Source organism: Podarcis erhardii (genome assembly GCF_964252035.2).
Source record: "Podarcis erhardii genome assembly, chromosome: W".
NCBI classification, from domain to species: Eukaryota; Metazoa; Chordata; class Lepidosauria; order Squamata; family Lacertidae; genus Podarcis; species Podarcis erhardii.
In genome coordinates, this window is record NC_138506.1 from 14,542,716 (window position 1) to 14,566,902 (window position 24,187).

Consider the following 24,187-nt stretch of genomic DNA (forward strand, 5'->3'; position numbering starts at 1 on the left):
ATTAATTTATTTATAGAATCTGTATTAGATGACACGCTTGCCGTGTTCAAGTCCAATCTTGCTGTCAATTCTGTCAATTTTTTAGAATTTTCTGTGGACTGCTTTGTCAGTTCTATGGATTGCTTTGTCAGAGCTTCCAAAGATTGATTTATTTTGACCAGTGCCTGAGTCATAGATTCCATAGAAGCTGTTACTGTCTTTTCCTGTGCAGCTGGTGTTGTATCTGATATTGAGCTCCTTTTCTTCTGTGCTTGTGCTTGCGCTTGTTTTGATTTATGTCTAGTTACTATCTCATCCACAGGGCCACTCATGGCCTCAAGGTCGTTCTCACGGAGTAGACTTGCAAGTGGAAAATCCCACTGTTTCTTTTTTCAATGTAAAAGTTTCTCTTTAAACCCTCTAGAGGGAGCTTTCAATTGTGTCCAAAAGAAAATGGGTAACAAAGAAGCAAGGGAAACATAGAGCAATGAGCCAAAAGTTCAAGAGTCGATACTGTAAATCCACAAATGTTTCAGTTTAACCAAAAGTTCAACAGATTTATTAAAATCCAACAGCTTAGTTTCCAACAAAACCTTACTTTGTATCCAATTTAGGCTGACAGTTCTCCTTTCCCGGTGCCTTGCTCAGGCAGCCCGATCTGGGGGAGTTTGGCAGTGAAAGGTCTTTTTTTACTATTATTTCCACGCAGGAACAATATCCAATTTTATCTTCCCCCCTTCTCCTGCCAATTGGGGGGAATATTTAAGTCCGATGTCAGGTTGGACAGTTTGCAAAAGGTTTTTCCTTCAAATACAGCTTGCTATTTTCGTTGCTTCGCTAATCATGCAGTTCGGGGGGGCAGACTTCCTTGTTTAGTGCCTTCCCCGTTTTCAGCCAATTTTCAAATTTAGTGTCCCGTTAAGTCCCTCAATCTTACTCACGGGTGTTGCAGTCAATTCTTTATTTCAGGAAGGAATCGGCGCTCTCCGTTCATGGCGACGCGGCTTCACTCCACAAGCTGGGTAGCGACTCTCAGCACCGCGCTCACCCCGATGCCGCTCCGGAGCCTTTAAAAAGGCTCCTTTACAGTACCAGGGGGCGCAAAAGGTGCCCGCCGAGTCTCCTTGTTTACAGGCTTCCGCGCCTGTAATTTTAGGGGTCCCCCGCTCGCCGTAGCGGGTCGGACCCGAACTTGCGGAGCAGTCCTGCCTCGGAGCTCGAGGCTAGAACCGCCATTAAACGATGGCGCCGACCGGAAGTCCTAACTTATACTCTGGTTTCACCTCAGATCGTATAAATCTTTCGCCTTTTAACTTAGTTGGTCTTTAAGGTGCTACTGGAAGGAATTTTTTTATTTTGTTTTGAGTTCAAAGCAGCCTGACAGTTCTCGTAGTTTGGCAGCCCGATCGCCAGGAGCTCTAAAACTTTTAATAAATCCACAACTGGAGAGATAAAAGCCCAATTTCCCTTCTTCCACCCCAATTTAGTTGAGGTGGGATCTTCTGTTTGATGCTCAGATAAGTCCTTTTAAAATCCCAGTTTCCATGGCGTAAGTAAATTAAACGTCGTTGCTTTAAGTCTTTAAACAAAGCCGGGAGACGGACTTCCTGGTTGCGCCTCCCGCTTCAGTGCCAAATTAAATTTATATTTTAATCCTCGGTTTGATTTATTTCACCTACTCACGGGTAGTTGTTTCTTAGCCGAATAGTCCCAGGAAAAAGGTCAGCGCTCACCGACAGCAGCTTTGCGGCTTCACCCCGCAGAAAGAGCGGTTGACTCACAGCACCGCTACCCCCATCACGTTCCGGAGCCCCTTACGGGGTCCCTTCGCAGTTTCGGGGGGCGCTGATGGTGCCCGCTGAGTCCCACAGCCACAGGCTATCACCGCCTGTGGTTTTCTGGCAAGGGTCTCCGCTTCGCCGTAGCGGACGACCCGTTTCTGCGGAGCTTCCCCTTCACAAGCAGAAGAGGACCACCATTGTCGTTCGCGCCGCCTCCGGAAGTGCGTCTGTCTCCAGCCTCATTGGTTTCTGCAGATCCACGTGCAGGAGTTGCTCCTCCGAAGCGAACGCCTTCTTCAGTCTTTTGAAGGATTGTTGGGCACTTTCGGTCCAGACGAACTTCCTTTTGCTACTGAGACAATCCGTGATGGGTGCGGTCAAGTGGGCGAAGTTTTTGATGAACTTCCGGTAGAAGTTGCTGAACCCGAGGAACCTCTGCACATCCTTTCGTGTTTTGGGGGTCTTCCAGTCCAGCACCGCCTGCACCTTGCTGGGGTCCATAGCCAGGCCCCTGTCCGACAACTTGTACCCCAGAAATTCCACTTCCCTGGCGTGAAATTGGCACTTCTCCAGCTTGACCCACAACTGGTGCTTCTGCAGTCTCTTTAGCACTTCCCTGACGTCCTTGACATGCTGTTTCTCATTTTCCGAATAGATTAGGACGTCGTCCAGAAATGCTACGCAGTTCTTGTACAGCAGGGAACCCAACACGTGGTGCATGAAGGCTTGAAAACAGGCAGAGCCTGACTGTAATCCAAATGGCATGACTAAGTACTCAAAGGACCCTAGGGGGGTGAACATGGTGGTTTTCCATTCGTCCCCCTCCCTCATCCTAATCAAATTGTACGCTCCCCTGAGGTCCAGCTTGGTGAAGATCTTCCCCTTCCTCACCCGTGTTAAAATGTCATCAATTCTGGGCATTGGGAAGGTCACGGGTTCTGATACAAGGTTTAACGCCCTATAGTCTACGACCAATCTGGGCTGATTCGTGTTTTTTTTGTCCACAAAGAACACAGGACTGCCCCCCACTGCCTTAGATTCTCTTATGAAACCTCTTTTCAGGTTCTTGTCAATAAAGTCCCGCAACTCCTGCATCTCCCGGTCCGACATGGCATACAGATTACCCACTGGCAGCTGAGCCCCTGGGAGTAAGTTGATTTGGCAGTCAAAGGGCCTATGTGGTGGTAGCCTGTCCGCCTCCCTCTCGCTGAAGACCTCTTACAGGTCAGCATACTGTGGTGGCACCTCTCCTCTCGGCTCCACCGTCATTCCCGCCACTCTGGCCACCCTCAACCTTGGCTTTTCCTCCCCTAGACAGTGTTCCAAACAGTGAGCTGACCCAAAGGTGACTGTCCGTTGATGCCAAGCCACTACTGGATCATGTAGTGCTAGCCAGCTCCTGCCTAATATTATTGGGGGTCCCGCCAGTGTGGCCACGTGAAAGGCAATGGTTTCCGTGTGCCTGAAAACCCTCATTCTCATTGGTGGGGTTTGATGCGTCACCTCCCCTCCCAGCAGTTCCCTGCCATCTATCGTTGTGACTTGGAGGGGGAAATCCAGTGGCAGTAGGTGGAGTTGGTGCTCTAGTGCGAAGTCCTTGCTGAAGAAATTGCAGGAGCTGCCTGAATCCAGCAGTCCCTTCACCTTGACTGGATGTCCATTTGGGAGTTCTAGCACCACCTCTATGGCTATTGATGCCTTGGGGGGGGGGTCTGGTTGGGGCACTTCCATTAGTTGCTGGCCTGGCTGCTGTGCCCGCTGATTGGCAGCTCTTGATCTGTTATTTTATAATTTAACATTAACTTATTCTCTTGAGAGATTTTTTTGTAATCCATTTATTTTCAAAAATCGGTCAATATCAATTTCTTTCTGGGTCTCCTGTGTATATAACTGTTTAAAATACTTTTGAAAGCACTTCCTAATCTCCACAGGATTCTGTATATTCTTTCCCTCCACTACCAAATTGGTAATGGTGTTGAGTTTTTGTCTTTTTTTCATTTGCCAAGCCAGCAGTTTCCCGCATTTGTTAGCCGATTCAAATGTCTTTTGTCTCATCTGTTTAATCTTCCATTCTATTTCCTGATTCATCAATTTCATATATTGTACTTGATATAGCTTTATCTCTTTCAGGATCTCCTGTGATTTTGGTTTTGCCCTCAGTCTCTTTTCTCCTTCCTTTATTTTCTCCAAGATTTTTTCCTTTTTTTCATTTTGAGCTCTCTTCTTAATTGCATTCTGTTGTATCAAAAACCCTCTCATAACTGCTTTGCTTGCGTCCCAAATTACTCTTTTTTCAGTAGTGGTATTCATATTTATCTCAAAGTAGTCTCTCAAGTTGTTTTTTTTTTTTTTAATTAATATTTATTCAAAGTTTAAAAGTTACAAAAAGAAAAGAAAAACAATACCAAATACAAAAAAGGAATACAACAACAACAAAGAAAAAATAAGAAATAAAAATACATTCTCTTAAAAAAGAAAAAAACAAATTAGACCTTTATATAACTTTCTCCCTTTACTTCTTTCCTTGACCTCCTCACACCTCCCAGTTTTGTATTCTAGTTCAAATCATTGTTTCAGCAAATCCTTCCAACCTAATTTTCCTTTAAGTAATTAAATTTAATATGTTATGTTTTAACGTCTTCTCTTTCGTCAATTTCATCAATCATTTTTACTTAATCCTTTATATCATTTCTACCCAAACCACCTAACTTTCTTTTTCCAACAAAGTTTTTTTGGGCCTTTTTAGTCACTTCCTCATTCCTAAACAAAGAGTCATCCTCCATCTAAAGGAACCAATTGGTATTAATGTCATTTCCATATTCACGGCATTATGGTCAGAGCAAGTTTTAGGGCAAATTTCCACTTTTTTAATCTTCGGGGCCAGCCCCCTAGTTACCCAAATTTGGTCAATTCTTGTCCATGTCATTTTGGCTTCAGAGAAGAAAGTTCCTTCTCTTCCCAAGGGGTTCTTAGTTCTCCAAATATCAACAAGGTCCATATTGTCAGCCATATCAAAGAACGTCTTTGGTAATCTGCCATCTTTTGTAACCACCTGCCTCTGGGCTTTATCCATATTTGTGGACACCACTCCATTCATATCTCCCATCAAGATCATATTATAGTCCAGGTAATCCATCAAAGTTTCATGCAACTTCTTGAAAAATTCCGATTTCCCCTCATTCGGTGCATAAATACCTACTATCAGGAACTTCTCTCCTTGTGATTGAATTTCAATTGCAACAAATCTTCCTTGATCATCTTTAAATAAAAATTTCGGTGACAGGCTCTCCTTTGCATAAAGTACTACTCCTCTTTTCTTAACTTTATCTGATGAAATAAATTCCTCTCCTAATCTTTTGTTACTCAGAATCTTCCGATGCAGCCTTGTCACATGTGTTTCTTGTAAGCAAATCAAGTCCAGTTGTTCTTTTTTTAATATATGAAAAACTCTCCTCCTCTTTTCCGGGGAATTCAGTCCATTCACATTCCAACTTAATGCTTGCAGTGTCATGATGTAATTACTCTGCTTTTCCTCCAACAGCACCCAGTAGTTTGTCTATATCAGTCGGTGGCGTTGGTTTCCCTTTTTTTGGTGAACTCTTGTCCAGAGCTTCTGGCTCTTTTCCAAGTCCTTTCCGCAGGTCTTCTTCGTGATTTCCCAAAAACTTGTCTTTTTCCTCCACTGATCTTATTTTTATCTTTCTTCCTTTGTAGCTAAAAGATAGGCCTTGGGGGAATTCCCACCTGAAAATAATTTTATTCTTTCTCAGAAGGGCAACCAGGTCTCCAAAGTTGGATCTAAGATCCAAAAGATGTTTCGGTATGTCTTTGAAAATTTCCACTCTTGATTGCAGAATTATCAAAGGATTCTGGAAATGCAAACCTAAAATTTTGTCTCTTTCTTCTTTAGATCGGAGGGTAATCAGACAATCCCTTATTTTGATCTTCTTTCCTCCTTTTCCTAGTCTGAAAGCCCTCACAATTTTAAATTCTTCTTGTTTCAATTCCGACTTCCAAAACTCTGCAAATTCTTGTGTCAAAAAATCTATCAGGGTGCCCTTCTCCAATTCAGGTACAGCTCTAATCCTTAGGTTCGTCTGTTTTTCCTTCAATTCAATCACTTTTCCTTCAATTCAATCAATTCAATTCAACCTTCTCTGTTTCCAATTGCGTTACCTTAAATTCCACAGCAGCAGCTTTTTCCTGGGTCAAGGTGGATTCCTGCAACAATTTCTCAATAGATTCTGTATTACTGTTAACATTTTGTCCCAGACTGTTTAACGTTTCTGTGTTTAAGTCAATTTTTTTAGTTGCAGTATCGACCTTCTTATTTGTCTCCTCGACCCTCTTATTAGTCTCTTCAACCCTCGTACTGAGTTGCAACAAAGTTTCATTAATCTTAGTTAATGCGTTCACTAAAGCATCTTCTGAAGACATTCCACTAGACTTAGGTTGTGTTGGTACAGTCACAAATAAAGTAGGAAGGCCAGCAGTTGATTGCCTTTGCTGCCCCAAGGTCTTCCCAGACCTCGTTGTTCTGTCTGGAAATGACAAGTCTACTTTCTCTTTCCCATCTGCCATAACACTAAAACAATAGAAGAGCCAAGGTCAGTCTCAGATACACAGTTCCTGTTTACCAGTGGAAAATTCCCCTTGTAGCAATTTCTAAGGGTCCCTCTAGGTGGAAACAGTTGCAATAGTCCAAAAAAGAAGTAACTTTTTTTAAAAAACAACAACCTCCAACCGAGAAAAATAAACAGTTCCGATTTTTGTTACCTTCCAATTGCTTTCTCTCCCTTTAGCAGACAAAGTATAAAAGCTGGTCACAATGTAACTCTCTTGCTGTCAAAAAGCCTTCTATTGACAGCTAGCACGCAGTTTAAAAAGCAACAGTCTTTTTCAGTGGCAGACCGTTCCCAAGTTTGAGCAGTGGATTTTAAGCTCTTTCCCTCTCTCTTGCAGGTTTGTACAGTCCAAAAACAGCCCCCTTCCTTCCCTGCTTCCCAGGAAGGGGATTCAGAAATTTATCGAGTTAGAAAACAGTCCTTTTCAAGCGTAATTCCAAAGCTTTAGCTTAAAGTCTCTTTGCTTTAATCTATCTACAAAGCGGAAGGCAGACTTCCTGTTTAGACCTCCCTGCTTCGGTATCCAATTGAGTCTATTTTTTTCCCCTTCTTTTTAAATAAATCCAATTTCCCCTACTCACGGGTAGTTGCTTTTTGTGATCAAATTGTCCCAGGAAAAAGTCAGCGCTCTCCAGCAACGGCTATGCGGCTTTCCGTTAAAGAAGCAATTGACTCACAGCACCGTGCCACTCACCCCGCTGTGCTCCGAAGCCCGTAAATGGGTTTCCTTGCGAGTTGGGGGGGGGGCGCAAAGGGTGCCCAAGTCCCACGTTCACAGGCTTCACCCGTCTGTGATTCCTGTAGGGTCCCCGCTTCGCCGTAGTGGTGCAGACCCGATTTCCACGGAGCCGGTCCCCTCCAAATCAGAGGAAATCCGCCATTAGCTGATGGCGCCAACCCGGAAGTCGAAAGAGGGGGATTCTCGGTACCCAATCTGAAATTATACTTTGAGGCCTCCTGCCTCTGCTGGATCAGAGATTGGATTAATTTGGAAGACACCAATCTGTTAGACTTAGAAGGCTTCAACAACAGATTCGGTTGGCATGCCTATTTGTGGCTAAATAAAGAAAAGGTACATAAAGGTTTTTCAAACCACATTATTAGAGGGCCACTATATGAAGTTTGGGAGAAAAATAAACTTCTGGAATGGAAAACACCCTGGTGGTTATCACCAATTGATATTTTAACAACCAAAAAAGCAAATATGGAAGGAGAAAGACTGACATAAGTTCTGTATCGAAGCACATTAATGGAAAGTTATGCAGAATGGAAAAGTGTGGAAGAAAAAGGTGCACAAGCAGCAGGGATGACCACAGCCTGGAGAGGATTGTCAGGAAAAGACCATTCAAACGTGTTGGGGGCTTTCACAAGGAGTGGACTGAGGCTGGAGTTAGTGCATCAAGAGCCACCACACACAGATGGATCCTGGAGATGGGCTTCAAATGTCGTATTCCTCTTGTCAAGCCGCTCCTGAACAAGAAACAGCATCAGAAGCATCTTGCCTGGGCTAAAGAAAAAAAAGAACTGGTCTGTTGCTCAGTGGTTCCAAGTCCTCTTTTCTGATGAGAGCAACTTTTGCATCTCATTTGGAAACCAAGGACCCAGAGTCTGGAGGAAGAATGGGGAGGCACACAATGCCAGATGCTTGAAGTCCAGTGTGAAGTGTTGATTTGGGGATCCATGCCATCAGCTGGTGTTGGTCCACTGTGCTTCATTAAGTCCAGGGTCAACGCAGCCATCTACCAGGAGATTTTGGAGCACTTCATGCTTCCTTCTGCAGGCGAGCTTTATGGGGATGCTGACTTCATTTTCCAGCAGGACTTGGCACCTGCCCACACTGCCAAAAGTACCAAAACCTGGTTCAATGCCCATGCGATTACTGTGCTTGATTGGCCAGCAAACTTGCCTGACCTGAACCCCATATCTATGGGGCATTGCCAAGAGAAAGATGAGAGGATGTTGGGTTGAAATAAACGACAGACGAATGACAAGTGTCATATGGGAGGCATCTCTCGAGCATGTCTCAGGGAGTCCCTTTTATTGAATATTACAGCATTGCCACATACGTGCTTGTTGCTGATTGGTTAACACAAATACAATGCAAGGGTTGCATATAGGCATTAATCATCAATAGATTAAAGGTTGGGAAAGGGAACACAGAATTGGACAGGTATGAAAACCTCCTTATTAAACTATTACTAGTGATTGATATAGCATAACTATCGCATTCCGTAGATGTGGTTAACCATGCATTGAGAACAGGTCAGGGTACGATGTTTCATGAACTCAATGTGAATTAAACATTTTAGGGTGGGTGAGGAAGGAACGCTTCAGCTTAGAGCGGTTTGCCAGAGTCATGTGCAGAAGCAAAACTTCCCATCAAGAGACATGAGACCTAGCAATGCAGAAGAGCTGAAGGCTGCTATTGAAGCATCCTGGTCTTCTATAACACCTCAGCAGTGCCACAGGCTGATAGCATCCATGCCATGCCGCATTGTGCGTCCTATAGGGCGAAAAATACAGTAAGTCTAGCATATTGTAAATATGGTTAAACATACAAGTATGGTAAAAGTAAGGGAAAGAAGAGAGCCTGGCAATGTTTTCACTGAAAAATGCAGTACTGTATATGTATTGATGTAATAAGGTACAAGAAAACGTAAATCCACACAGATTGCTGTGAGTATTATAACCCTATATTACTTCCCTGTTTAGGGAAGTTTTTAATGTCTGATGTTTTATTGTGTTTGTAATATCCTGTTGGAAGCCGCCCAGAGTGGCTGGGGATGTAACCTTACTGGGGTTCACTGATTGGGTCTGTGTTGCTCCCGGACAGGAAGAAGGAAGTCAAATGACATCGAGGGCTGATTCAGAGAAAGAGTTCTTTATTTCTGCTCTCTGGAACAGCAGAAAGGCACCTGCGTGGTGTGTCCACAGCAAGTCCAAAGAAATGAGAAATTTCATGCAGTATATACCATATTTTTCGCTCTATAAGACGCACCAGACCACAAGACACACCTAGTTTTTGGAGGAGGAAAACAAGGAAAAAAATATTCTGAATCTCAGAAGCCAGAACAGCAAGAGGGATTGCTGCGCAGTGAAAGCAGCAATCCCTCTTTCTGTTCTGGCTTCTGGGATAGCTGCACAGCCTGCATTCGCTCCATAACACACACACACACACACACACATTTCCCCTTACTTTTTAGGAGGGAAAAAGTGAGTCTTATAGAGCAAAAAATACGGTATATCCTCCAGGCACCCTCTCCCCGTTCCCCAGGAATCCAGCTACGTCAGCTTGTACACACAGGTTGACATCACAGATGTTCCTGCTCCGGCCCTCTTAACCATAAAAGGGTATTCCTTCCTATACTTCTGACCATAAAAGGATATTCCTGTTCCTACTCTTATCTTGGTGCAAGAGGTCACCATCTCCAAGAACACCCTCTGGCGCTGTTCCCAGACTGGGTCTGTGCGTCTTTTGTGGTCAGGATATAAGATAAGGCACAGGCGCATCATCCCTGCTCTACTGGAACTCGGCAAGGTCACTCATTGCCGCCACGGACTGATAAGGGAGAGAACTTTGAGCACAGCCGGGTTTTTGTTTATACATTGACTCAGAGCTCAAGTTAATGGATTTTAGCTAAGGAAAAATAGGGATTTTGGTGCAGTTTCAAACTGCCTGCACAGACAGTTTTGGGTTTGGGAAACCCATTCCTTCAGGGAGGCCCGGCCAGATGGGTGGGGTATAAGTAATTATTATTATTATTATTATTATTATTATTATTATTATTATTATTATTATTATTTACCACCACCATTATTATTATTATTATTATTATTATTATTATTATTATTATTATTATCATTAGACCAGAAACTGTAATCTCAATTATCATGTTCACATCTGGTTCTTTCTTCTTATTATATCTCGAATGGAATCTTTTTAGGTTTTGAACTTTTTGGGTTTATTATTGTAAATAATAAAGCATTTTAATTTTTTTGTTTAAGGATGCATAGCTTAGTTCCACCTTGCTGCGACAGCACTTTAAGAGACATGGCTTCATCCCAAATCATCTTGGGGGCTGTAGTCTGTGAAGGGTGCTCAGGAGACTCCTATTGAAGGAATGGGTTTCCAAAACCTAAAACCTGACTGGGCAGTCAGTCTGAAACGGGCCCCAAAATCCGCATTTTTCCTTCTCCAAGGGAGCATTTCTAAAATGCTTTAACTTGAGCTCTTGAGCCAAAACCCAGCTGTATAAACAAGTGCTCAAAGCTCTCTCCTTTATCAGTCTGTGATGCCTAATGAATGGCCTTGTCCATTCCAAAGTGGAGCAGGGATGACGCATCTGGGTCTTATCTTACACTGAGGCACAAACCTTGTCAGCCACCCGGGAACGGCGCCAGGAGTTGGTGACCTCTTGCTCCAAGATAAGAGTATAGGAACAGAAACAGGAAACCCTTTTATGGTTAAGAGTACTGGAGCAGGAACATCTGTGATGTCAGCCTGCGTGTATAAGCTGACGTGGCTGGATTCCTGGGGAAGGGGGGGAGAGGGTGCCTGGAGGATATATATACTGCATGAAATTTCTCATTTCTTTGGACTTGCTGTGGACTGACCATGCAAGTTCCTTCTGCTATCCGGAGAGCAGAATAAACTCTTTCTCTGAATCAATTTCGGTGTCATTTGACTTCCTTTCTCCCTCCCGGGAGCAACGCAGACCCCACCAGTCGGTAAAGTCTAATAAGGCTACACTATTTCCCTCTTTTACAATGACTGAGAAAAGAGTATAACAAGAACTAGTAACTTACTTTTCCATACATGTTTTCTTCCCCTTGTTCTGAGGCCTCAAGATGGGGACTAGCTGCTTAAAACAGCTGTTAAATTTTTAATCAAATAGTTGGATACAAGGAAAGGTGAAATATAAGGCAAGCCAACCAAGAACCTTTACAAAGGGTCAAGAGCTGAGAATGGGTTTAAATCCCTAGAAAACATCACCAACAAATTCCTGAGGATCCAAGTGCCTTTCACCTTTCTCAACCCTGCAGATAAAACAAGATTAAAATCCTAACACACACCTTCCACACAACTAAATCATTTCACACAGAAAGCTCTGGCGATGTAACTGAGCCAATAAGGCCCAAAAATTCTCAGGGGGGGGAAAAGGGTCTCGCACAACATTCTTCCTTACCGCATGTTGAAAGGTGCCATCAGTCGGACCACATACTGCCTGTCCTTTCGAAGTTTAAGCTTGGGGATCTTAGATGGATCAAAGTCTGGAGGGTAGTATTTCTAGGACACAAGGAAAAAAGATGGGTCAGCTGAAAGAGCAGATCATTCTCATGCAGGCTTTTGCAGCACCCACTACAAACTTTGGCAGTGCCCAGGAGCTGGTGGTCACAAAATCACACCTGTTTTCCAGTAGCTCAAAAAAACCTACTAAGCAACTTAGCACTACCTCCATCCCAAATGGGACAGGGCCAGCCACTTCTCTATTCCGCAAGCTTCTCCGGTCAATTTGCTTTTCAAGCTCCTTATTTATTTCTCACAATGTCTATCCCAATTTCCCAGCCCTGGAGAGACTGGCTGAAATTTGCTCCTCTGACATGAAGCTGGCACAGTGAACTTGGGCTCTTTGTTCTCTCTTGCAGCAAGAAGTGGTGAACCTTTTAGGTTCTGCTTGAGAAATCTGCTCACCAGTTGACCACACGGTGTCTTCAAAAGCACCATGCTTAACACTGGTGTTGGCTGAGCAAGGGAGTTGAGGAAGCCAGATTTCCCTTGCCAACTGGGAGTGCACTTCAAGGCTCCTGGTTGTATATTGAAAACCATCTCTCTACCTGCCTTGCACCTGATGTCACATGTGTTGACATCTGTCTGTCTTGAGAGATCATAGATTGTGCCTTCAGGGGTGAAGTCAAACTGCTGGAGAATCACAGCGGCTGCTATGGCTGAAGAGTCTGCTAACTTGTAACTGCTACCTCCTGCATTGCTTTTGCTGCGTTAGCAGCATGCAAGTGATCTCCCCAGGGCACAAGCCTGGGCTGTGTGTCTGGAGGTCCTGGGCGGCCCAGATGACAAGACCCCCTCTCAGCCTCGCTGATGTGTCTCAAAGGAAAGCAGAGCAAGACATTTGGCACCAGCTGGGCTGCAGGAATTGCTGGAAGGGAGCCCATCTGGGAGAAGGAAAACCCTGGTTCTAAACCTCTACTGCCTTGTGGGACATCTTCAGGAGAAGAAAAGGCTCAGGAGTAATCCCTACACAAATTCACAAGTCCCTAAGGCACTTGGATTGTGCCTTGTACTCCTCCTTCCAGCAACTCCTGCAGCCAAGCGTCTTGCTCTGCTTTCCTTTGGACCCAGCCCAGGACCTCCAGACTCACATCCTACGCTTTTTGCTTGGAGAGGTCATTTCTGTGCTGGTAACACAGTGCTGATGCCAACAGCTTAATCTTATTCAGGGGAGGGAGGGGGCAAATCAGTATGCCATCTTGAGCTCCTTGGAGGAAAGGAGTGATGTAAAAGCAGTAATAAATGATATAAAATGGGGGTGGGAAGAACCAGGTCTCTTAGGGAAACGAGATGTAAATGCTATAAGCACATACAGAAAGTGGAGGTTATCTGAATCTGTTTGAGTATTTTAATTTTACACATTTTAAAGTAGGGTTGTGGTTTTTTCTGTCAGTTTTACTGCTTTGTTGTTTGTAAACCGCTTTGAGGTTTGGTTGTTCTTACAGTCAAGTGGTATATATTTTATTTTAAAAATAAAATAAAATACAAATGAATAACCTAGCATTGTCTGGATGGTTCATCGGGGTCTCAAGGAGGGTCCTTCCTAAGATTTGAACTTGGGTTTATGAGCACAGAAAAGCCAGTGAAGTAGCAACCCAGATTCAAATCAATCAATCAAAGTGCCCTAGTCCTGCGAGGTAGGCTTCTCTCCCCCACCCCAACCAGAGGCTCCCTATTAACTGATTGCCAGCCCCACTGTTTCCTAGTGCCCACCTTGACAGACCTCTCCTCTTCATCCCTCCAACCACACATGTCTCTCTATCCAATAACACAGAACTATATACAGTGTTACCTTGGTTCTCAAATGCCTTGGGAAGTGTTCTGGTTTTTGAATGTTTTTTGGAAGCCGAACATCTGATGTGGCTGTCGGCTATTGTTTCCGGGGCACCTGTGCCAATCAGAAGCCGTGCCTTGGTTTTCGAACATTTTGGAAGTCAAACGGACTTCTTTTTTTAAAATAAATAAATTAATTAATTATTAGTTTTTCACAAAAATTTAAACAAATACACACAAATAAACAAACAAACATAGATCATAGCCTTTTTAAACCTTGATCTAATTAACATTGTTTAGTGACTTCCTTGTACCCCCCTGGTGGGATTTCAATATATATCATTTTAATGGTTTTCCTAATCAGTGTTCTTATAAAATTAATGTGCTGGTCCTGGGGGAAAGGTTACCGTTGGCGTGGTCAAAGTCTGGTCCTGGGTCACGAGTCTGGAAACAGTTCATAAAGAGCGAGGCGGGGTCCGAAGCAGGAAGCCGGGCGGGGACGGGAACTCTGGAAGGACAGGTCTGGGTCCGGGCAGAAGCAGGTATTCAACGACGTTGCTCCCACAACCTGGGCTGACTGGCCTTTATCTTCTCTGAGGCCAGGGGTGGTCCCGGCCCCCAGGAGACCCGCCTCTCCTGGCCTTAAGGCGAGCACTCCTCCTGGGAGAAACCAGTTCCCTCCGCCTCTCTGCCCTGAGCCTCTGCAGCTCAGGAGAGGCTGGAGGATTACTGGACCCAGGGGGAGACTCACCTTCCCCTGACAGGGCTGGGAGAGGCGCACCTGTAGGCACTGTGTCCTCAATCACCTCCGGAGCCAGAGTGGAATCACCTGGTGCCTGCTCCTGAGGATCCGGCACAGGTGCAGGCGCTTCAGATTCAAGGCCCTGCCCCAGCTCAGCCGGCCCTGGAGGTGGGGACTCCTTAGCAGGCTGGGGTTCCTCCGGTTCAGCCTCTGAATCGGATTCCCAGGCCATCACAATTAACTTTATCTCTTGACATCTTTCTTTCTTCCCAATTCAGTATTAAACATATTGATTCATCACATAATACATATTGTAGTCCTAAGCCTGTCCGGTATTTGCAAGGTTTTTCCAACTAATTTAACTTAACATATTTAGCTAAATAATCATTAAATTTCTTCCATTCTTCCTGGTACTCGTCCTCCTCCTGGTCGCGGACTCTTCCAGTCATGTCGGCTAGCTCCAAAAACTCCATCATTTTCATCTGCCATTCTTCCACTGTTGGTATTTCCTGGGTCTTCCAATTCTTTGCTAGTAAAATTCGAGCAGCAGTTGTGGCATACAAAAATAATTTACCATCTTCCTTGGGCAATTCTAAATCTGTTATTCCAAGAAGAAAGGCATCTGGTTTCTTAATAAATGTATATTTCAACATTTTTTTAATTCATTATAAATCTTCTCCCAGAAGCCTTTCACCTTAGGGCAGGTCCACCACATATGAAAAAAGGTACCTTCTTAGTAAAATGGACTTCTGGAATGGATTAAGTTTGGGGCTTTTGTTTGTGCTATTTATTTTTGAGGCTTTATTGGTTAATTTGTTTTTGTGACTGTGTGGAACCCAGTTCAGCTCCTGATTGATTGATTTTGTGACTGCAGAAATGGATAAAAGCCCCCCATCCAAACAATGACCATCATCAGTGCAGGTAAGAATTTTTTCTTCTTCATTTTTATCATATACAATACTGTCTTATTTATTTTATAGTACAGTATATTGGTTATTGCTTTCATTTTATGGATCAGTGGGAGAAGGGAAACAGGGGCAGGGAAAGTGTGCCTTGGTTCTGGAACCCTTTTTTTTTTTGGAACGGACTTCTGGAAAGGATTAAGTTTGAGAATCAAGGGACCACTGTAATCCTAGAGTTGGAAGGGACCCCCCAGGTCCAGTTTCCAGGGCCCCCTTCTTCCCCAGGGACTCCCAGGAGACAAGGCCCCGATTCTGTCCTCCCTCTCTCTCTCTCCTGGGGGGCAGACCTCGACCCACATCCCTCCGGGGGGAGGCCTTTCTTCCCCTCCCCCACCAGGAGGAGCTTCCCCTTCCCTCCTTCCCAGCCCCACATCCCTTTTGGGGGCCCTGGATCAACCCCACAGATCTCTCCCCCCCCACTAACCCCCTCAAGCCAACCCTCACTTATCAGGGCTGGTTTGGGGGGACCCTCATTTTTTCATCTTAACAACCACCTTGTGAGGTAGACCCCAAAACTGACCGCTGACGCCACAGCCCCCCCCCATTCCACTAACATTTAACACTTTCCTCTCCGACATCTCGCCGCTTCAGCTGTCGCTGGGATCTCTCCACTCCGCCCCGCCTCTTCCCGCCTGCAATTGGCTGCAAGCGTGCCCTCTCCAGCCGGAGCTCCTGGCGCTTTCTGATTGGCTCCCGGTGTCGGTCCGTCAGAAAGCCCGAAGCCTCCGATCACCGAATCTCTTCCTCCTAGAGCGTACAGTGTGCGTGCGATGCGTTGTCCTTCGCTTACAGGCAACGATACCCCGCACGTTTTGGTTCCGGGGCGACGGGGAAAAGCGCGGTTCTGCGAACATTTGTAGGTTCACTGCCGAACGAGGAGCGAGTCTTTCAAGCGGGATTGCTGTGCGCAATCTGGTTTTCTTGCTTTCTCAAGGAGTTCTGAGGCGACACCACAAACGGGTTCCGGATCTGACCTTTGGTGGAGAGTTTGTCCATTTCCCCTGAGAGTGATGGCTGAAAAACATGACCCCAGAGAAGACGAAGAAGAAAAGCGGAGAACAATATGCACAGAATTTTGGACATGTTTGCTTATAGGTTGTTGGCATCTGCCGGAAAAGGGTAAAAGGCGGATCCAGCTGATTTAAAATGGATCCTCATGAATTCATATGATTTTTTTTCATTCAAATTAAATAAAACCACCATGTTACTGTAGACCATGTCTTACTCTGTAGGCAGCATCAAAAAAATCATGCACTGTTTCGTGGGGCCGCAGTGGAGCAAAAACATGGTTTAAAAACATGGATCCTCATAATTTTTGCACTAGATCAGCCCAAAGTCACCATCAGATCAAACATTATGGCCATGGGCACAGTATGCACCACAAAAATCACGGAACCACAGCTTCCTGGTGACACTGTGGCCCAAAAACGTGGTTTCGAAGCATGGATCCTCATGGATCCTCACACTTTTTGCATTGGGCCAACCCAAACCCACCGTCAAATCACACATCATAGCCAGGGGCAAAACCTTATATAACAAAATGGATGCAAAAATTTTAAGAGCAGTTTACAGTGGAACATGAGAACAATTATCAATAAAGGAATAAAATTTACTGCAAGTTAAGCCCTAAAACAAAATTGGTACAGTGGAACCTCGGGTTGCAGACATAACCCATGATGGAGGCACGTCCGCAACTCACAGCGTCCGCATCCTGAAGCGCCGCGTCTGCACAGGCGCCGGCACAATTTGGCGCTTCTGCGCATGCACAAGCAGTGAAACCCGGAAGTAACCTGTTCCGGTACTTACAGGTTTCCCGCAGTCCGCAACCCAAAAACACGTAACCTGAAGCGGCCGTAACATGAGGTATGACTGTACAAAAATGTTCTTTCAATGGTATATAACTTTGAAAGATATACAGAAGATGAATAATGAAATGAATGGACATTGCTGGAAATGTCATAGACCTTAAGGAATCTTCTTCCATTTATGGTGGACCTGTGAAAAGACCAAAAAGTTTTGGAGGAAAGTTCATTTTGAAATGAAAAAAAATGTAAAAAGACCCCTAGATTTGCATTGGACCCCAAAACTATGCGGTTGAGAATGACTCCTTCAGCTACTGTATTGTGAAATTGTCAGTGGAACTATTTAGTTATATGACCACAGCAGTCAGAGTGGTGTTGGCTAACATATGGAAATCTGACATGCATGGAAAGAGAAACTATCAGAATGCAGTGGTACCTCGGGTTAAGTACTTACCGTATTTTTCACTCCATAAGGCGCACCTGAACTTAAGGCGCACCTAGTTTTCAGAGGAGGAAAACAGGGGGAAAATATTCTGAATCAAATGTTGTACTAAACTACTGGTATATCAGAGTGAGACTGAGGGGAGCAGGAGCTGTATGTTTGTTTAGTGTGCACGCTCAAGGAGCCAGCGGATCAGCTGAGACGCTGAGGGATTTGCATAATTTTTCTCTCTCCTCCATCCCCTGTCCTCCAGTCCCCAGCAGCCTTCCTATTTTTCCTCCTGATTTTCACTGCGCTTGTGGCTCAGAGCTCAAGGTTGGGTTTCTTTGCTGTGTAAAAGTGCTCCTCCTTGCAGCCTTCTACTTTGTTTGCACACGTAGCTACTGGTATCAGGTTCAGTTTGAGTGATAAGCAGCCACTGGCAGCAATAGAATGGAACACAAAAAAGGGGTAGGGGCATTAGGACCCAGACAATGCTCAAATCTATCCTGCCTCAAAACAAGCTGCAGAAGTAAAAGGCAGGCTCCCTTCCCCAGCGGATCAGCTTGAGGGGGGGGGATTTGCATAATTTCCCCCTTACTTCCTGGTTTTCACCTCATTGCTTGAGGACCTTTGCTAGCTGAGGCTGCTGAAGCTGTTGCTGGCTATGCATCGCTTTTAAAAGCACCTGCTGGCTTTGAATTGCCTGCCTCCTCCCGGCTCGCTGTAAAGCAAGCAAAGGGAGAGCCGCACAAAGTGGGACAGAAGCCCTGTAAGCGGCTCCCGCTTTGCTTGACTGACGGGAGCCATGGCTTCAGTCCAGTGCATTTGCTCCAGAAGACGCAAAGGCATTTTCTGTCAGTGTTTGTAAAAAGCAAAAAAAAAGAAGGAAAGGGTTCTGACCTCCCTTTGTCTATTCAGCCTGGTCCTCGGACCCTTGTCTGCATAAAAGAGTCCACGAGAATATCCTTGCAGAGTTTTATTCTTAAAAGTCTTTGTGCAAAACACGACTGAATAACTATACACACCAGCACTAACCAACCAACCCAAACACCAGCCTCAGTACAAACTAACATTTCTCACTTATATATACAACTTGGCGCAGACCGCTGAGTCATGCTGACCCAGCTTTATTCGCATTAAAGAAACGGCGGCCATTTTAGCTGTGACACCCCTTCTGTTTCTTAAATGTGAAAAACCCCAACAGAAACAATACATACATGCATTATATACATAAACCCAGTTTTGTCATCAATTCATTATGGCATGTTGCTGGCAAAGGCTTGGTAAACAAATCAGCAATATTATCTTGTGACTGACAATACTCCAGTTTGATCACCCCATTCTGTACACAATCTCTCACATTCGCATGACGGATAGCAATATGTTTTGATGCAGATTTCATTATTTCTGAGCCCACTAATGCAATGCATGATTGGGTATCTTCATACACTTGGATAGGCAAATCTACTTTACAATTTAGATCTTTTAGTATCTGTATAAACCACATGATTTCATTGCATGCTAGCGATAGGCTCCCATATTCTGCCTCACAGGATGAGGTCGCAACAAATCCTTGTTTCTTTGACCTCCATCCAATTATGGAATTGGCAAACATCATGACCATTCCACTTGTAGATTTTCTGGTAGCTACACAGCTTCCCCAGTCTGCATCAACAAATACTTCTAGTTTTTCGTCTTGTGTACTAGATATCTTCAAACATACATTTAATGTCCCCTTTAGATATCTGATAAGCCTTTTCAAAGCACACCAATCGGCAGTACTGGGTTTAGATACACGTTGGCTCAGAACATTTGTAGCACATGCAGTGTCTGGCCTTGACCACTGGCTTAAATACAACAGTGATCCTATTTTTGAGTGATACAACTCAGGCTGATCAAATTCATCATCACACACTGTCTTTGGGAAATCTGGTGTCATGGGAGTCTGGACTGGCTTGCAGTTTTCCATGCCAAACTGCTCTATCAAATGAAGAATTTTCTCTTTCTGGCTCAATAGGAAGCTTCCATCTGCTTCCTGCCTTACTTCTACTCCCAAGTAATTGCTTACAGGCCCTAAGGCTTTAAGCTTAAACCTCTTTTCCAGTTGGCTTGTGAGCTTCTGGATCTCATCTGTGGAACTCCCTGCCACAAGCAAATCATCAACAAAGACTAAGAGCATTAGATATTTGTTGCCTGTCCCCTTGGTGTACAGGCATGGATCAGCCACACTCCTTTTAAAACCAATTTTTACAAGGGCTTCATTTAAACACTGGTTCCAACACCTTCCACTTTGTTTGAGACCGTAAACAGCTTTTTTCAAACGCCAGACTGCACCATTCCCCTCTTCAAACCCAGGGGGTTGTCTCATTAACACTTCATGGTCTAAATTTGCATGCAGATATGCAGCATCAACATCAAAATGGTGCACTGCTAGTTGTCTTACAGCAGCAATGGAAAGCATTAAGCGAAAAGTTTCACTCTTTACAGTGGGAGAAAACACTTCATCATAACTCTCCCCTTTAATTTGAGTGAACCCTCTGGCTACTAATCTGGCTCGAAAACGTGGTTCCCCAGATGCAAGGGTTTTCCTTTTGTAAACCCACTTGCATGACACCACTCTGCCACCAGGTGGCGGCATTATGACCTCAAACACTTTGTTACATTTAAAAGAGTCCATTTCTTCTTTCATGGCTTGTTGCCACAAAGCACGTTCTCCAGGGGGTAAGTCTAAGACTTCATTATAACTTTGTGGTTCCACACAACTCACATTGCATACTCTCACTCCTCCTAGGGTCAAACGCTGAGGAGGTACACCCTTGTTTGAATGCTGGGAGCGCCTAGGCACAACTACTTCTTCTCCCCCCCTTATCTCTGGCTCTTCTTCCTCTTCCTCTAGAGAAGTATTATCTATTGCCACATCTTTTGGGGAAATCTGTGCCTCCTCCTCATCCTGCTCCTGCGTTGCCAATGGCTGAGAAGAAGCCTCTTCTCTTACTTGCAGGGGCAGTAGGCAATCTGGGTTGGCATGGATCGCAGTCCATCTGTCCTGGTCAGCGAAGTCTGCACTTCATGACAGAATCATGCGTCCTGGGCATAAATTGAAACGCCACCCTTTGCCATAGGACTGATATCCCACAAACCGCAGCTTCTGCGCTCTAGCGCCCCCTTTCTGGCGCTGAGCTTTGGGGATATTTACATGTGCCCAAGCACCCCAGTTATGGAGCATTGTCCACTCTGGTTCTTTCCCAAACAATACACGATAAGGTATATCTTTTATAGAGCTTGACCAGGTTCTATTAATCAAAAAAATTGCGGTAAGAAGAGCCTCGCCCCACAGCCTATGGTTGTGGCCCAATCCTGCATCCACTAGCAGGCAGTCCTTTACTGACTGTATTACAGCCCCACGTCTTTCACACAGACCATTTTCAGCAGGGCTATAAGGGTTAGTCAAGCGATGAGTGATCCCCTTACGTCGCAACCATGTCCCATGTTTGTTCAGAAATTCTCCACCCCTATCTGTTTGCAAGGACTCTCCTCCCTGCAAGAGAGGGGAGTGGTTGTGGGCGGGAGCCCGAGCGCCGCCCCTAGCAGGGGGCGTCAGCCCCCTGCCTCTGCCTCACCTGGCTGGCGCCCACGCCCCTTGGCAGGCATCCAACCAGGTGCCTGGGAGGGGGCGTGTTCGGCAGCCTTTTGCTGTGGCGCCAGCCTCTCCCCAGTCTCATTCTTCCTCGTCGTCTCGTCTTGTAAATACCCGCATGAATGCGACAGATGCGCCGGGGCTCACCCTGTTACATCTTGCTTTGGGGGGGGGGGAAACAGCCCTTTCGTGGAGGCTGGGGGTTCCATCACTCCAGTTCCAGGGGAGCCCCCGCGGCAGGGAACAGAAGATGAGGTAGTTCTCGAGTTGGCGTTTTCCCCTATTAAGCTCGCCCCCCCTTTGCGATCTTCTGTCCTTTTATCCAACTAAAAATGCAGCGTCCTACCTCCGGGAAGGATTTTCCAGCGGGTTTAGAATCCCTATAGCAGGTTCTTTGATAGCAAAAGATTCCCCCAATCAGAAATCCGTTAGAGAGAGACCTGAAGTCGCCGAGAGAAAGATAGCCAAGGAAGTTAGCGCAGGCAGGGTAGCAGGCCCGTTTGACAGACCCCCCATCCCAAATTTACACGTATCACCATTAGGCATTGTTCCCAAGAAGACCCCTGGGGAATTTAGGCTCATTCACAATCTTTCTTATCCGAAAGGCGGCTCGGTTAATGACGCCATCCCACAAGAGTTATGCACGGTAAAATACGCCTCCTTTGACCAGGCAGTTAAACTAATTCGGAGTTTTGGTCGCGGGGCACTTTTGGCTAAGTGCGATATTGAATCGGCCTTCCGCCTTTTGCCAGTGCACCCCAGTGACTTCTGGTTGCTGGGCTTCAAATTTCAAGGAAAATACTACGTTGACAGGGCCATGCCAATGGGCTGCACAGTAGCCTGTTTGGCATTCGAAACTTTCAGCACATTCTTGGACTGGGCCTTGTGTTTTAGGACCAATTCCACTGGGGTCACGCACTACCTCGATGATTTTCTTTTTGTGGGAAAGTCCAACACAGGGGAATGCGCCTCCTTGCTTGGGGCCTTCTCAGCTCTGGCCCAGGACTTGGGTGTTCCCCTCGCAGCCGAAAAAACGGAGGGACCGGCCACGCGCCTCACATACCTGGGCATCGAGTTGGATACAATGGCCCAGTCATCCCGCCTACCTGAGGAAAAGATTGACGCCCTTAAAGAAATAATCCTAGACACCCTTGCGCTAAGGAAGATCACCTTTAGACAAATTCAATCCCTATTAGGTCATTTTAACTTCGCTTGAAGGGTAGTTTCCCCTGGTCGCCCCTTCTGCGCTTGCCTAGCCAGGCTGTCAGTTGGTCTCAGACACCCACACCACAGGGTCCGTCTTCCCAAATCGGTTAAGGCCGACCTGGAGGTGTGGATGACATTTTTGGAAAACTATAATGGGGTATCTCTGTGGCAGGATGTTTTAAATTTGTCATCAGACTTCCAGGTCCAATCAGACGCGGCTGGGTCTCTAGGCTTTGGCTTGTACTTCAGGGGACGTTGGTGCGCACAACGATGGCCAACGGCATGGCAGGGTCAGGCCATCACGCGGGATCTCACCTTTCTTGAGTTCTTTCCTATAGTGGTGGCCGTTCACATCTGGACGGAGGAGTTTCGAAATCGCTGCGTATGCTTCAGGACCGACAACCTGGCAGTGGTGAACATACTAGTCAGGCAGTCATCTCGGTCTGTGATGGTCTCCTCCCTTCTGCGGGCGTTCGTTCTCCGGTGCCTTGAGTACAACATAATATTTTCAGCCAAATTTATTCCTGGGACCAGTAATGATATAGCCGATGCCTTGTCTCGCTTTAAGATGTCTCGCTTCCGGTCACTAGCTCCTGGTGCACAACTGTTGCCCGAACCCTTTCCAGAGCACCTGTGGAACGTTGGAGACGCAAAGTGATTCAGGGAGTATTAGCGTCTGTTGCACCCTCCACTCTCAGGTCTTACAAGAAGGCCTGGTGCGATTTCCTCGGTTTCAGGTCTGGGTCATCTGGGCTGTCGTATAACGTTCCACCCACCTCTGACGATGTTCTTCAGTACCTGTCCCATCTTGACGATTTGGGGCGTGCTCCCAAAACCTTAAAGATACACGTAGCAGCCATCAGCGACTTTCTGATCCGCAGAGCTATTGAAGGTTGGGGCAGGTCACAACCCCCCAGGGCCGAGGGCCATAAGCCAATATCTTATGGGTTGCTATCTCAAATACGCACAAAGCTCAGGTCAATTTGCTGGAGCAAGTTTGAGGCCCGCCTCTTTTCTGCGGCGTACTCCATCGCCTTTTTTGGCGCTCTGAGAGTTGGCGAAGTTGTGTTTGAGGCTAGCGCAAGGGGTTCAACGCGCGGCCTCCTTATGGAGGACGTGCAGTTGTCTGAATCAACTTTGACGGTCAGGATACGCCAGTCCAAAACTGATCAGGCTGGTAGGGGGGTTCTAGTTAAGCTGACAGCGTCGGCGCAACAGGGCCCTTGCCCAGTAAAGGACACTAGGCGGTACCTCTACCTTAGACCACCCGGCCCTGGTCCGCTCTTGGTTCACGAAGATGGGTCACCCTTGTTGAGACACCAATTCACCAGGGTACTCCGCAAAGCTATTGAGGCGTGTGGTTTATCTTCTCTCGAGTATGCTGCGCACTCATTCAGAATCGGCACCGCTACCACAGCCACCCACTTGGGTCTGCCTGCGGATAAGATCAAAGAAATGGGCCGGTGGAAATCCAACGCTTATAAAAGTTATATCCGCTAGAATGCCCCCTGCTTTATCACCCTACTTACCGTTTTTTTTCTCTGTCCTTTCATCCTCAGCTGTGCTCAGGAGATGTGTGTGGATTTGCGGCCACAGTATAGTCCATTGGGCCCGCGTTCGGGCGGTCAGCTGCGGCCTCGCGCCTAATCTTGGTTTACCACCTGGAGTTCGAGTTTCCTGGTTTTCGAGAAGAGGCATGCGCTGGGAAGAGCTTATGCCATTGCTGTGGGAGAAAGTAGCCGCGTTCGGGCCCCCCGATATCCTGGTCATCCAGTTAGGGGACCTTGCTAACAGAAGGAGTGTGGACTTGTTATGGAACATAAAAAGAGACTTGGATGCGTTTGCTGCCTTATGTCCCAGAACGACGGTGTTCTGGTCCTCCTCCTTGAAGAGAGCTTTTTGGCGCGGTGCGCAGAGCTGTATGGCCATTGAAAAAACCAGGAAACTCGTGAATTGGGCAGTGGCCCGT

General features: G+C 45.9%; 1 protein-coding gene across 1 annotated transcript; it reads left to right on the top strand.

Annotated features, from left to right (window-relative positions):
• Positions 1 to 17,007: 17,007 nt before the first annotated feature.
• On the top strand, positions 17,008 to 23,082 carry LOC309333165 (uncharacterized protein; the record flags this gene model as incomplete). The annotated part of the gene is made up of 3 exons (XM_081846565.1): positions 17,008 to 17,012; positions 21,301 to 22,689; positions 22,787 to 23,082. The coding sequence occupies 2 exons, from the start codon at positions 17,008 to 17,010 to the stop codon at positions 22,226 to 22,228; spliced, it is 933 nt and encodes a 310-aa protein (XP_081702691.1). The 3' UTR covers positions 22,229 to 22,689; positions 22,787 to 23,082.
• Between the last annotated feature and the right edge of the window lie 1,105 nt (positions 23,083 to 24,187).